We start from the raw sequence: 14205 nt of genomic DNA, 5'->3' as shown, positions 1-14205 counted from the left end.
AAAACACAATCGTAAAAATTGTTTTCCTTGCAAAAAAAAAAAAATCCTTGTAGGAAGGGTGGGATGTAAGGAGAAAAATGTGAAAATTGTTTTTCATCCCACCAATTGGGGTTAGACACTTTGACAATAAGCGAAGAATAGTAAGGGATTCTCGCTCTCGAATTGTCTTTAGTGAAAATTGAACATCCGTCTTAAGGTTGAAAGGTACAAACCTTACCATTTAAATCAAGCTATTCATGAATAGCTTATCAAAGAAGATTGATCAAACGAGCGGGAAATAAAAAAAAATACGGAGTAAATAAATTAGTGAACGTACATAAAGAAACTTATTGAAGAAGCAAAAGATTATGTGATCAAAGTAGCGGGAAATTAAATTAAACTTTATTTACTCATATCACTGATCAGTGATCAAACTTCCTTGTTGTCACCAAATTCTCTCTCCTCATTTTGTTCATCATCAATGGCTGTTTCACCGTCGGACCTCCCGCGGCTGCCGGCGGCGGTGGTGGAGCAGCTGCACGCAATTTACTACGAGAAATCGCAGCCACCGGCGAGCGCCGTCGCGATTAGATATTTATCTGATATCGGCGAACAAGAATCGTTGAAAATTCTTGATACTATTCGTAATTATTCAAAAACTATACGAAATTTAAGTGGATTTATTGTTCATTTGGCTAAGAAGAACAATTCTCATCGCTTCTCTCCTCCTTCTCCGCAATCTCCGCTTCCGCCTTCTCCTGCTGTTACTCCTCAAGGTACTCTCTCATCATCAATGTCTTTTTCCTTGCATGTTTGAATTTTGTTTGAAATATTGCTGTAATAATTATTTTTTTAACTGAAATTTAATTATTACTATTGAAGTTAGATCATTTGTACTCTTTCCGTCCCCAAAAATTTCGACCCTTTTGGCTAATTTTAGCCTCAAAATAATCGGACTCATTAAATTAAATTATATAACAATTTTTGTGCAAAATTAGCTTCCTTGTATAAAATTTTGTTTTTTTTTTATGTATTTTTAATACTTTATCACTCTATTTTTTTACAATTCAAATTTATCTTCCCAACATGTTTTTATTTATTTATATTTAAGTTTCTTAATAACTGCAAAGCCAGCCTAAAAGGGTCGAAGTTTTGGGGATAGAGGGAGTACTAATTAGGTGTGTTTCATTTATCTGAATTTATTTTATTTTATTTGATTTACTTAAACTTATCTGAACTTATTTAGTTGTAATTTGTACTTGAATAACCTTATCCGAACTTAAACTTATTTTTCTTGATTTGAACTTAAATTAACTTATTTGAACTTATTACATTACACTTAAAATACTTCGTAAGTGAAAATAAGGTAAACCGAACCATCCTTTAATTTAAAACATTTTTTTTATTGGTTTGGTCATTTATCGGTTACGGATTTTACTAACATTTACTCATTTTGTATTATTATGAATGAAAGGTTAAAGAACATGACCTAAGTAGTACTCCGTAGTACTATTGGTTTGTTGAATTGCACCTGATAAATTAGAAAACTTGATTTGTTCAGCTAGTTTCTATGTTACTCGGACTCTTTTATTTACCTCACGTGTCCGTGTCGACAAGGCTTGTGTCGGACACCAACACCGACACTTGGACACTTCATTTTTAACTAAAAACAGAACTTTTTTCAAGAAAATGGGCGAGTCCGATACTTGGACACCTGTGTCTAATTTGACACTTCATCCGAGTCCAAGTAACATAGGCTAGTTTAAATTTACATCATGTAGCATGCTATTGTTGCTACATATGCTCTTCATTTCATATTTTTGTCGGATTCTTGACACTCCGACATGAGTATGGTCCGTGTGGAGAATAGGGAAATTATACACTTAAAAGCCGAGTCCAAGTAACATAGCATGTTAATAGTGTTTAATGTAAAATACTGAGTTACTGACTTTATATAACACTTGAATTTTCCAGGGAATAAATCAAGTGAGAATAAACGGAAGAGGGAATCAGATCATCCTGGTATGTTATATCTGAGAATATTGATCAAGAGTTGTGTTACAAGTTACAAACCCTCTCTGATATTGATTGTTTCCTTAGGTGGTGTAAGTACTGCAAGGCGGGTGTGTGACTTTAACTCGCCGGCTAAGGGTGAAGGGGAGCCTAATGTACCCAATAGTAGAAGAGAGATTGTGTTAGACGCGTTTGAGAAACTTGAATTCCGAAAGGCTTTCTTAATTTTGAACTACATTGGGAGGTAATGTTAAAATCTATGACTCTTGTTGATTTGATTTGATTTACGATTTCAGAAATTAAGGGTATTTTTTTGTGCAGATTGAAGCTGGAGGATGTTGTTTCTGCTGATCAAATTATGAGTTATCAAAGGCTTTCTATGAGGGACTTTGAGGTTGAGATATGGAATGATTTTGGTAAAAGCATTTGCCAGGAAAAAGAGCGAGTTCTTAAGGTCATTGTGCTTACTATTTCACATCTATTTTATTGTGTCATGCTCAAGTAGGTATAACCGTGTAATTGTGATGGAGATAACTGCTAGTAAAATGCACACAAAAAGTTTTGTTTATGGACATTATTATTGGTAGGTCATGGTACCATGGGAAAGTAAAGTATGTCTACACACCTCCACATAGAATCTTAGCTGAATCGATTTGATCATTTTTGGTGATGCTACATATTCACATTTCATGAGAAACTGTGTTTAGTGTTCAGTTGATTGCCGTAGCATATAGTCTTAATGTTAGTGAAACATCGGCCTTTGCTGACGAGTACACGTAAGACTATTATTGACTAATTGCGGTGATTAACCTTTGTGCTGCTTTGCAACTTTTCAGCTATATTCAGGGGATGGTGCATGGTAGTATGTGACTACCTTGTTTTCTTCACACCTCATGGGTTTTATTACTTTACAGTATGATAGCTTGCTCTGTATCTCATCTCTTTCTTGCACTTTTTCGGGTGTTACAGATGAACTGGGAAACTAGAGAAAGGTACAATTACCATTGTCATGTTGATGCACAAGGAAACTGTCGCTTCAAGGTTCATACTTCTTGCTTCCTGTTAGTTCTTGTGTAGAAATTTTTATGCATGCCTTTCTTACCTTGGGTGCTCATCATGTACACCATTGATTGTTTGCATGAGTAAATTTATTGGTAAATTCTTCTTTGTTTGTTCTCTTTAACTTCTTGAACAATTCAATTATTACTGTTCTTGTTTCATTTGTTCATGAGTTTACATTGCCTAGCAGCTAATCCTTTTTGAAAGCTTTGATACTGTCATATTCTTCTTTTAAACTACTTGTACTTAGAAATTGCTGAGTCTATACTGTGCGATGCTGATGCAGGGTCCATACCCGAACAAGGCAGCTACACTCTTACAGAAAGTTGTAGGAGATGAAAATGTACTAATAGTGAAGTTGATGGAGCAAGAAACAGAGAGCCTAGGAACAGAGGCTAAGATGCAAAGTTCGGTTTTTAATAAGATATCTGAAGGAATTTTCATTGGTAAAAAGTGTTACCAGTTTTTTGGTGAGTTTTGTTTTTTCTTTTCTTCTTTTTTTTTAAATAATTGTTTTGATATTTCTGAGGATGCACTAGCGTGAGGTTAATTTAACAACTAGAAGATGATGGGTTGCATCAAGATCGAAAAGCTTTGCAAATTATTTCATCTTGAACTTTATGAGGTTCTTGGGTTTGGCTCAAAAATTTGCAATGATGTGAAGCATTAAATTTATACTATTACAAACATGTAGCTAGCAGTTGCTGCATGCACATTGGTATTTAGTTAATTACTTAACCAAGAATTTCAAATATCCCTTATTAGAACTCCTTTGTTCTTTCAATGTTGTAACTTTATCTTGCAGCTGTCCGTTGTTTGAATATCTGAAGTTATAAAAAGTGATCTAGTAACTTGTAGGGGTGATGGGGTTATATAAATCCGGTCCTATATTTAAATGCAGGGTTGCCCTAATTTTCTGGATTTGGTTCTAGGATGACAACTATGACTATATTGGCTGCCCTACACCTCGGGCAGCAATTGTGTGTTTGATAGGGAGCTTCTGCAAATTGCAGAACTCTTATTAGAATCATTCTAACATAATACTTAGGTTGAAAATCAAATACTAGGATAGAAATGAAAACATGCAAATCTTAAATAGTTGGAGTTTTTCCATCAACCCTCAGAAATGTCCCATTCAAGCATTTGATTTACATTCATTTCTTATGTAAATTCTCCCATTTACTCTGTATTTGTTTAGCTTGGTTTGTCGAGAGTGCTATTAGGTACAAGACTTTAACAAGATGAAGGATATAATAATTACATAACTTAAGAAAAGTTTTGCTAGGTTCTTAATATTTCAAAATTTTATTTTTGATGAGATCGCATAAATACAGGTAAAATAAATAGACCATAAGATTCCTTCCTTTCTCTCAACTTACTAAGGTCGTCAAAGATTTGTTAGTCATGTGTGGCAGTTGTTGAAATCCATTTGTGTGAAAGTGTGATGCATTAAGAATAGAATTTGGGGGTACAATTTCTATTTTCTTAAAACTAATTATTTTGGTATAAGTTTTTTTGAATGTGACGTGACTTTATAATTTATTCCTTGATGAGCTTGATCATACCTTGAAATTAAATGTCTTTTTTTTTTCTTTTTTTTTTTTGTCCATAATCAGTTTATAAGGATGGCGGAAAAGAGGAAAAGATGAAAGATCCGACTTCTAGTCCCGTAAAGTGCTATTTTGTTTGTATGGAGGGGTTTGCAACACTATTAAGGAAACCACCTCAACTTTTGAAGATATCAGTCCAGGATGCAAGATGCTTATTCATGCACATACATAAGGCTACCAATCCGTCTAATTATATGGCAAGGTACTGTAAAATGTAAAAACTTATACCAGTCATCTATGTATACATACACAATGCTATCCAGTCTGTTGCCAGAGTAAGAACTTATATTAGTCCATTAGCTCAGCTATGGATCTTTGTTCTCATTGGTCGGTGTTCATGCTGGCAGGTTTTCTCTTATACTGTCAAAAACCATAACCTTGGAGCTAAATTTTGATGATTTGTGTGTTGAAATCACTGAAGATGTACCTTGTCGGGTAAAGCATCTGTTATCTTTATGTATCTAATATTGCTGGTCATTTTGTGGTCCTTTGTTGATATGTTGTATGTTGTTGACAGGATGGAAATGGTGATATTATCTATGGTACAGATAATAAAGCCTTGATATTTACAGATGGAACTGGTTTCATCTCTGAAGATCTTGCTTTAAGGTGTCCTCATAATTGTTTTAATGGTTACGTGAACAATGAAGAGAATGATCAGGTCTGTTGTATTGTACAGGCTCAAGTTTACTTGCTCTAAGCATTTAATTAATCAACAACTTTGTCTGAACCCTGCTGCTAAAATTATAAGAATGTCTTGATTCTTACTTAAGGTAAAAATACAGACAGAGGGCTCTGTGGGATAAACCTTAAGGAGTAAAGGGACATATTAATATTGGACTATTGGTAGTATAGTAAAAGCCAACACCATATTGCATGGGAATATTTGGGTAAGTCGATGATGTAGTGGGACTAGAATGCAGTTAAAGAAACAGGGGGAATGAATTGGTTCTAATCCAAAATCCTCTAGTGTACCTCAAGTGTTGTCTGCCTTATAAACAGGCCAAAAGCAATTCATTTCAATAACCAAAAAAAAAAAAGGAGAATCTATTAAGTTGCACACTTGATAGAGGGACTTATTTCAATAAAACCATCATGCTAGTGGATACTGTAGCAATAAAGAGAGGAAACACCATAATTTTATCATAAAGGCCACAGTCGTGCGAGACTACTTATGTTGTGTGTAAATTTTTGTTCCATTTTTATGAGTTTCATGGCTGATTTTAGCAATCCACTATATATTTGTTGGGGAATATCAGCAATTCACTATACTACAATGGTTGACCTTCAAGTTTCAACCCACTATGTATTTGTTGGGGAATATCAGCTTGGTAAAAGTAGACAGTGACCACATGTATTTTCATTTACAATCATGCATGTTATCTGTAGTTGGTAAATTTGTAGAGAACTTGCTTTTTTATAAAGATAACTGCCTAAGTTGTGTTCTATATAGAGTGATGTTGCTAGAATGCTAGCTTCCAATGTGTTTTATTCACACCATACTGCAGTAGGTCGATATTGCTTAAGGTTTTGTTAAGAAGTATTACAATAAATCTGCTAAATAGAACAAAATTGTTAATTGATGTCAACCCTTCCGTAAACTTCAGAACTTTAAAGTCCTTCCCTGCTTCTACCATCTGACTACTGACTGTTAGTTTGAAAAAGACAAAATGTGGGGTTATAGTCTTACAGACTTATAGTCACCCCCTTAATTTTTTTTTTTGTCCCTGAACGGATCTAGGTTGCTTGCCTCCTAAGCAAAATCAATAATTTGGTAACAGATCAGTATGCAATTATGCAATATAATGATGAAAACAATGCTATTGTGGCTCATTTGTAACAAGTTTGATTTGATGCAGTACTTTTTGTCCATCACTTAACTGCAATTATGCCTTCCATTTGCTTTGTATTAAAAGGGACATAGTTTTACCTGCAATTCTCCCGATGCGCCCCGGAAATGGACTGTAGGGCCATTGGAGGGGGAGGGCTTTAGCCCGGGGAAATCAAATATTTGTAAAGGCAGCAAGGGGTTTCGCCTTCGAATTGAGTAGTGAGTCTTCTTTCTACTCTATGTTTGAATAATGTTGTTTTACATCTCAGGGCCTGCATGGATCTTTAGAAGCATTTCAATTTCCTGACAACTATTCTGGATTAACAGAGTTGAGATCACTTCCGAGTGTGCCGGTATGTCCATTTACAACAATCTTGCTATCTATGGTTTTAATGTTTTAAGACATTTATTGTCTGTGTCGCTTCATCCTTCTGCATGAAATTGATATATTTTTTCCTGTTGTCTCCTACTTTCAGCCTTTGCTGATACAGTTTCGTATGTTCCACAAAGGTAAAGCTATAAAGGGAACTGTTCTCGTGAACAGAAAGGTAAATTATCCACTCTTCTATACTGTACTTTATTTTTGGGGTGGCAAGCAGGGTGGTTGGGTTATGTATATTGTTCAAATTTCATTTTTTTTTTTTTTTTATTATTTCCAGTTGTATCATATAACTTGCTATCTCTATTCAAAAAAAAAATATAACTTGCTATCTCGCCATGTTATATAGTAGATCGTTTTTTGGACTCTCTTGAAATACCTAATCTAATTGAACTCATTCCTCTTTTGCATTTTATATAAGCAGTTGACATTCCTTCCTTTTTCCTCCAGCTTCCTCCTATTACCATTCAAGTTCGAAAGTCGATGTTAAAAATTGAATCTGATGAAAAACTTTCAGATGCTCCATCCGTAAATTCGTTTGAGGTTGTAGCAACCAGGTAAACCACTGAAAATTTACTTAGTTTGCTACATTTCAAAGTGCCTAGTTACTGTTGTATATTCCTAAATCCTTATTCTCTCATTGTCCAAATTCAAGCTTTACATGAATATTTGGGCCTAAAGATCTTATACTCATGTTTTTGAACCAAGCTAACTCAAAAATATGATGGTGGTACTGCTCTTCAAATTACTAGTGAGAGTCATTTTTCAAGCTTCATTAATCGCCTTAATAGAAGTATACTTCCATAAGCATGGTTACAAAGCAACTCAATGGTACCTTCATCCAAGCTGGGCCACACATGATGGCCGTATTCGTGTTTCATAGTTGAAAACCATTTTCTTTACACTGTCTCTCCTCCTCCTTATTTATCATACTAGTTTACTGCCTTGTTGTGTAATCATAACATATCATGTTCGTAATTGTTGTTACTATCTGTCATTTTCTAGCAATAAACCAAAGGATGCTGCTCTATCAAAGAACCTGATTGCACTGCTTAGCTATGGAGGGGTGCCAAAAGATGTGTTTTTGGCTATGCTGTGGGAGGCTCTTACCAAACCTTGGTCTGTTTTGTACAGAACTAAAGCAGCAACAAGAGGTAATGTTGCTGAGTTTTATTTCTTTGCCTAATCAGGATTCTGTACCCATCCCTTCTATTTCTTCTTTATTGAAAAATTGTTTAGTAGGCCAATTACTTAAATTGAAGTAATATATCAAGACCATCCCCATTTGTGTTTAATTTTGGTCAATTTCTGATTTCCTAGACCAGTTTTATGGAAATATTCTAATTTCTTTCATTCTTTCCTGGTCTTTTTGATAATATATGCAGTCGCTGTTAATTGGGATTTCACTGATGAGTTTATTGTTGCACGGATGATTGCATCTGGAATTCCTCTGGATGAGCCATTTCTTCGACATCGTTTATCTGATATAGCAAAGGAAGAAATGAAAAGTCTCAAAGGAGGGAAACTTCCAGTTAGTGACAGTTTCTATTTAATGGGAACAGCAGATCCCACTGAAACATTGAATGCTGGTGAAGTTTGCATAATTCTGTATGTATTTATCTCTATCTTATTACCTGGCATATGTTCCTTGATGTCATGTCAGTAAAATCATTCTATAGACAACTTTTTTTTCTTTTTTTTTTTTTGTTCTTTAGGCTTGAGTTTGAATTGACCCTTTAAAATTTCGAGTATACCAAATGCATAAATTGTATCCTCTCACTCAATTTTGTTCTCTGTTCATGTAGGGATCAGGGACAAATTTCTGGACCAGTATTAGTCTATAGAAATCCAGGCACTCACCCCGGCGATATTCATATTTTGACTGCAAAATATGTTGAGGGTTTGAAGGAATATGTAGGAAACGCTAAATATGGAATATTTTTTCCTTCCAAGGGGCTAAGGTCCATGGCTGATGAAATCGCTGGTGGTGATTATGATGGAGACATGTACTGGGTCTCCAGGAATTCTGAGGTCTGCACCTGTGTTCTGTTCATGTTCATCTTTTATAGTCTCTTTGCCATCATACTCAACAAATAATATACTACAATAACTATTGAGTATTTCAGAAAATTATCTTTTGATTTAGTGTATTTCAACTTGTTTTCTGAACCTTTGGTTACAGTTCTTGCAATATATTTTCTTAGTACGGAGTATATACTAGTATAATGAATTCTTCGCACCCTTTCAAGTTATCTCACCTTGCCTTGCATGTTTCAAGCAAGAATTCAGAGTTATCCTTTGATGAGCGTCCCATGGTAAATATTTTTACCGGAATTAAAATGACATTGCAAATCAATGTAGTTCAACCTCAGACTCTAACCCTTCAGAATCCAGCTTTTAGTCCGGATTTAAAACTAGACAAATAATATTAAAATCTTTTGGGAGGTTAAGATGATTGTTTTGTACCCGTAGCAAGTAATTGGTTCAGTTTTTCCATGGTCAAAATTTGAAGCTCATATTAGTAGCAGTATTTAGACAAATCTTTTTACTTTTCATTGATGACAAAATATTCTGTTTAATCATTGCTTCCTCATCTTTTGAAATAACTGATTAGGGAAGGCTTTTTAAGTCTGCATTATTCTTTCTTCCTGCAGCTTTTGTTCTTTTGGGATTTAAGTTGAACTGCCTCATTGACCAAATCATGTTTTTCTTTATGTGTTCTTTTTATTCACAATGATTAAGCTAGGCTCATCGATCTTTTTTTTTTTCAGCTTCTGAAGTATTTCAAACCAAGTGAGCCTTGGAAAAGTAATTCTCAGCTAATTGTCAACAAGAAAAGTCTTCCTTCACCTGAGGCATTGGAGCTAGAACTCATTCGTCAATACAGAAATACTAGGTTTCATCCAAAGTATGTTCAAGTTTACAAAAACTTTCAGATCATTGTAATTTCACAATTGTCTAATAAAGTTTGTTTTATTCAATCGTCTGATAGTCAAAAGAGGATTGTTCTAAGTTCTCGATTTCCTAATGCTCAAAAGGAATTGTTTTAGTTGTTCTATTGCTCATGGTATTCATATGACTCATATATGTGATTGCTAATGTTGAGCAATTCTTTTTCAGCAAGGCTATGGGTATTGCTGCAGATTGGTGGATTGTGTATATGGATCGACTGTTGACATTGGGAGACGAATGCGCTGATGAAAAAGTTGCTCTGAAGGAAAAAATTTATAAGTTGATTGACCTATACTATGATGCTTTGGATGCACCAAAAAAGGGTATAACGGTCAGTTCCTCATACCATAAAGAATACTGATGGCTGGTGATTGTCCCATACCTAAATTTGCCTTTGGTCTTTTTGCTACTTTAGCAGTAAGCCTGAATGACTGTTGCTGTTTACCTTTCAGTATGGCATGTAAAAAAATAAACCTAGTCATAGTTGATTCAAGTTGTCACTGTGCAGAGCGTCGTTCGGTGATAAATAAATTGTCGTGAATTCTGCTAACGTACACTGCCTCACAATAATCCAATTTGTGAAACCTTGTTATTCTGGGCTCAATGAAACTTTCTTTAGTAGTTTTGTTTCTGAATTAGTGGTTGTTAAGGAGGGTAGCAATGTAGGAATTTCATGCAGTATGCACCTAATAGTTGAACTGATGAAGTTACATAAGTTGAATTAGGGCTTGTTCTCATACGTTGAAATTCAGTTCAGTTCAGCTCAGCTCAGTTCAATTCAGCTCCTAATTTCCTTCTCTTATAAAATATTCATTTCAGCTCAGTTCAGCTGAGTTCAGTCAATGACAACAGTCCCTTAGTGCATGTAAATGATGTTCATTAGTAATGATTTTGGTCCTGGCATAGATTTGGTCAAGTTGTTCAATTTGTCTTGTTTCTTATGTCAGCTTAATTCTCTATCTTTTATGACCTGGTATCTGCAGATAAATGTTCCAGAGAGACTGAAACCACCCAGATATCCTCATTTCATGGGAAGAGGCGAGCATTGCACCTACAAATCCAAGTCTATATTGGGTGACATTCATGACATAGTGGATCAACTGAGTGCTCCAATAAAACGTGAGCTCTTACATTTTCATCTGTTTTATACTTTGTACTTGATTTGGTATGTAGATTATTATAATGCAACATAATTCAATTGCTAATGCAAAGTTTTTAGCTTCTTTTATAGTAGCTTTAATATCACTGCACTCCATTACATACCCCTACAACTACCATTTAAAATACTAAGGAAATTAGTCGATTATTACTTTACTGCTAGAATGTGTGTGAAATTGTGACGATGCTTATGTCCTCCCGTTAATGCTTTACAAGCTTTTAATGTGGTTTTGTGTCTGTACTTTACACGTAAAACTGTTTTGTTATGTTGGACCTCAAAAAACATTTGTGCCATACTTTTGCCCAAGCAACACCAGTTATGTCAACACACTAGCAGCACTTCTCTGTAGCTTGATCATCTATTGGATATGGATGATCAAGCTTCGGTTTTATCTGACTCTTGCTAGTATTGCTACTCACTACTCAGTTTGAAGTGGCGAAATTTTTGAACTGTGTTTTTTGGTTTTTTTTTTCCCCAGTTAGGAAGCTAGAGTGCTTTGAAGCTAATATTCCGGAAATGTATATTGTGTTGTGGAAAAATCACTACGACAAGTACAGATTCGAGATGCAGAAGGCACTAAATGAATCTAAAAATGCAGATTTTGTTTATCAGAAATACCGAAAGGTAATATTAACCAGTATGTGTGCATGTCTTTTGCTTTGGAACTCTGTTATGGTCTGGTATTTATTCTAATATGTCTGTTTGAATCATTACTAGGAACTTTATGGTGGTGTTGATACATATGATTCGGACATGATTGAAAAAGCTTGGAAAGAGATTCGTCTTGAAGCATTGGCTATATATCATGTTTGCTATGACTATGCAATTGATAATAAGGACCCAAAAAAATGTGGCTTTGCATGGAAAGTTGCTGGAGATGCCTTGTGGAAGATATATCTGAAGAGTACGGGTGAAAAACCTATATTGTTTGCGCCATCAGTTCTCCGCCAGATGATGCGTTAAGATGCATTGTTATTGTTATACACTTGCAATGTGTCAATGTATGTATTACAATGTAAAACTAACTAATAGGTTTAGATTTCGGCAGACTGCTAGGTCTATTTGAGCGTGATCAGTTGCTCTCTTAACTAAATTCGACTGCAATTATCCTGTAATGGCTGTAATATATTAACTTATCGGTTGTTGTAGTTGGCCTTGTGTTTTCTCCAAACAGTACTTCATTGCTGGGTATGTTACTATGTTCCCAGTTGATGTTTATAATTAATTGGCTTAGGCTTAGTAAATAGTGTTTATTTTCAAATAAGCATTGCGGTTTCCTTGTCTTAATTTTGAAAGGTATGGTATTTATAGTCTAGCAGGTTTCTTGGCAACTTACTTGGATTTAACCAAACGGGCAATAAAGTAACCCAGCCACTCCAAATGTAGCTGATGTCAAATTATGTCATGCGTATAGATGTATAAAAATAAAATAAAATACATTATCATGTACCCTTTATATGTCCAAACTCAAGAGATAATATATGTTTCACGAGTTTTAGTATGTATCATTTTTCTTTTTTACGTGATTATCAATTTTTTTAAAAGTATTAACTCACACTATATAACCAATCAAGCAATAACAATAATCATTTAAGTAATCTTATTAATTTACTACTTTGCCATCATCATTGCTAATTTGACAGTGATAGTCTATTGCTTTTGTAGAGATATTGTAGTCATACTTACTATTTGAATGACATCATTGCTCCATTTTCCTATAATAATAATAATAATAATAATAATAATTTGTTGATTGATATATTTAGAGTCTATTAGGATTGATTGAAATGAGCTGAATTAAATTGAATATTTTATGAGAAAAAAAAAATTAAGATAAGAACTGAATTGAATTTAACCGAATTAAACTTATTGGAGCTTAACTGAATTGAACTGAAAAATAAGCTGAAGAGAACAGACTCTTAATACATAAACTACTAAGGTAGATGTTTTAGTACATAAATTGGCACGATAATCCTTGCTGAGAGCGGCTAAATTGGCATATAGTTAAAAGCAAAATCCAAGAAAAACAAAAGCAACCAAAGCAAAACTCAGCTATTTTAGGGCATGTTCTCATTGACTGAACTCAGCTGAACTGAATTGGACTAAAATGAACAGAACTGAACTGAATATTTTATAAGAGAAGGAAATTGGGAGCTGAAATGAACTGAGCTGAACTGAACTAAACTGGACTGAAATGAACTGAACTGAATTTCAACGTATGAGAACAGACCCTTAGACCCTGGCCTCTCCAATGGTGAAACTCAAGTGATTATTTTTAGAAGAGAAAGAGTATTTTTTGCAATATATACCAATAATTTGGTATCTAAACTTAACAACTCCAAAAGAAAGCTACTAAGTTTAGATACTCAACTTTGAGTCTCATTTCACATAAGTGTAGGCCTTTGTTAATATTCTAATATATTTTGTAATTTATTTTAAGTTTTACTTTTTTTTAATTACTTTTTAATCTCACAACAATTGATGTGTCATAAATTGAAAGTGACATTTGTATATTTTAGAGAGTATCAGTGTATCACCATTGAGAATTTCAACATTATATGAATTGCTAAATTGAGAAGTAGCTATGGTATCACCATTGGAGGTAAAAAACAACTCATTTTGTATTTCAATATTCAAACTTGAGTCTCGCCATTGGATATGGTCTTAATTCTCAAATACGAAACCAAATAGCACCAAATGAATTTCCAAACAAATTGAGTTTATTATATTGATTTTGACATTAAGGGGCATCAACTTAATTTATTTTAATGATTAATTGAATTAAAAAGACAAAAATTAGGGCCAAATACGTGATGTACGTGGTGGTCTGGTGGAGATAGAGGGGATTGTACTGTTGTGATTTTTTAATATTTTTTTATTTTAATGAGAGGACAGAGTAGTTTAGTGGTAAGATTGTCGCTGGAGATATTAGATACACTTTGAGGGTAAGGATCCTTTACCCTTTCCCATCATTCTCAAAGTGTATGACTTGCAAATTCTGGACAAAAATCGTATGGGTTGATGTACGGTCAAGGTATTTCTCCTTTTTTGTAAAAAAAAAATAAAATAAAAAATAATAATTTGGGTAATTGTTATGAAAATATTGTGTGGATATCCATTATCCTCTTTGTAAGTTTCCGGATTATTCTAGATCTAGGGTTTATTGTTATCTAAGCAAACCCTACTTATTATATTCTGTGTATATATACCCCTAATATATGGA

The 14205-nt window shown here is 34.2% G+C and overlaps 1 protein-coding gene across 1 annotated transcript; it reads left to right on the top strand.

The window, feature by feature from the left end:
• Positions 1-234: 234 nt before the first annotated feature.
• LOC110690952 (probable RNA-dependent RNA polymerase 5) lies at positions 235-12243 on the top strand. The gene is made up of 20 exons (XM_021867874.1): positions 235-755; positions 1954-2001; positions 2080-2236; positions 2314-2446; positions 2962-3033; positions 3338-3521; positions 4668-4863; positions 5009-5096; positions 5179-5322; positions 6762-6845; positions 6969-7040; positions 7322-7428; positions 7877-8025; positions 8257-8479; positions 8677-8902; positions 9643-9779; positions 9992-10154; positions 10807-10942; positions 11461-11606; positions 11700-12243. The coding sequence occupies exons 1-20, from the start codon at positions 461-463 to the stop codon at positions 11943-11945; spliced, it is 3006 nt and encodes a 1001-aa protein (XP_021723566.1). The 5' UTR covers positions 235-460; the 3' UTR covers positions 11946-12243.
• Positions 12244-14205: the final 1962 nt, after the last annotated feature.

This window comes from Chenopodium quinoa, unplaced genomic scaffold (assembly GCF_001683475.1).
Source record: "Chenopodium quinoa cultivar QQ74 unplaced genomic scaffold, ASM168347v1, whole genome shotgun sequence".
Lineage (NCBI taxonomy): Eukaryota > Viridiplantae > Streptophyta > Magnoliopsida > Caryophyllales > Amaranthaceae > Chenopodium > Chenopodium quinoa.
This window is presented reverse-complemented; position numbering and strand designations above follow the sequence as displayed.

Bases quoted from the DNA above. Each gene is read 5' to 3' on its own strand.
- LOC110690952 (XM_021867874.1), top strand. From the start codon at position 461: ATGGCTGTTTCACCGTCGGACCTCCCGCGGCTGCCGGCGGCGGTGGTG. The intron at 2,002-2,079 runs GTATGTTATATC...TTGTTTCCTTAG, and splicing joins GAGGGAATCAGATCATCCTG to GTGGTGTAAGTACTGCAAGG. The intron at 3,034-3,337 runs GTTCATACTTCT...ATGCTGATGCAG, and splicing joins AAGGAAACTGTCGCTTCAAG to GGTCCATACCCGAACAAGGC.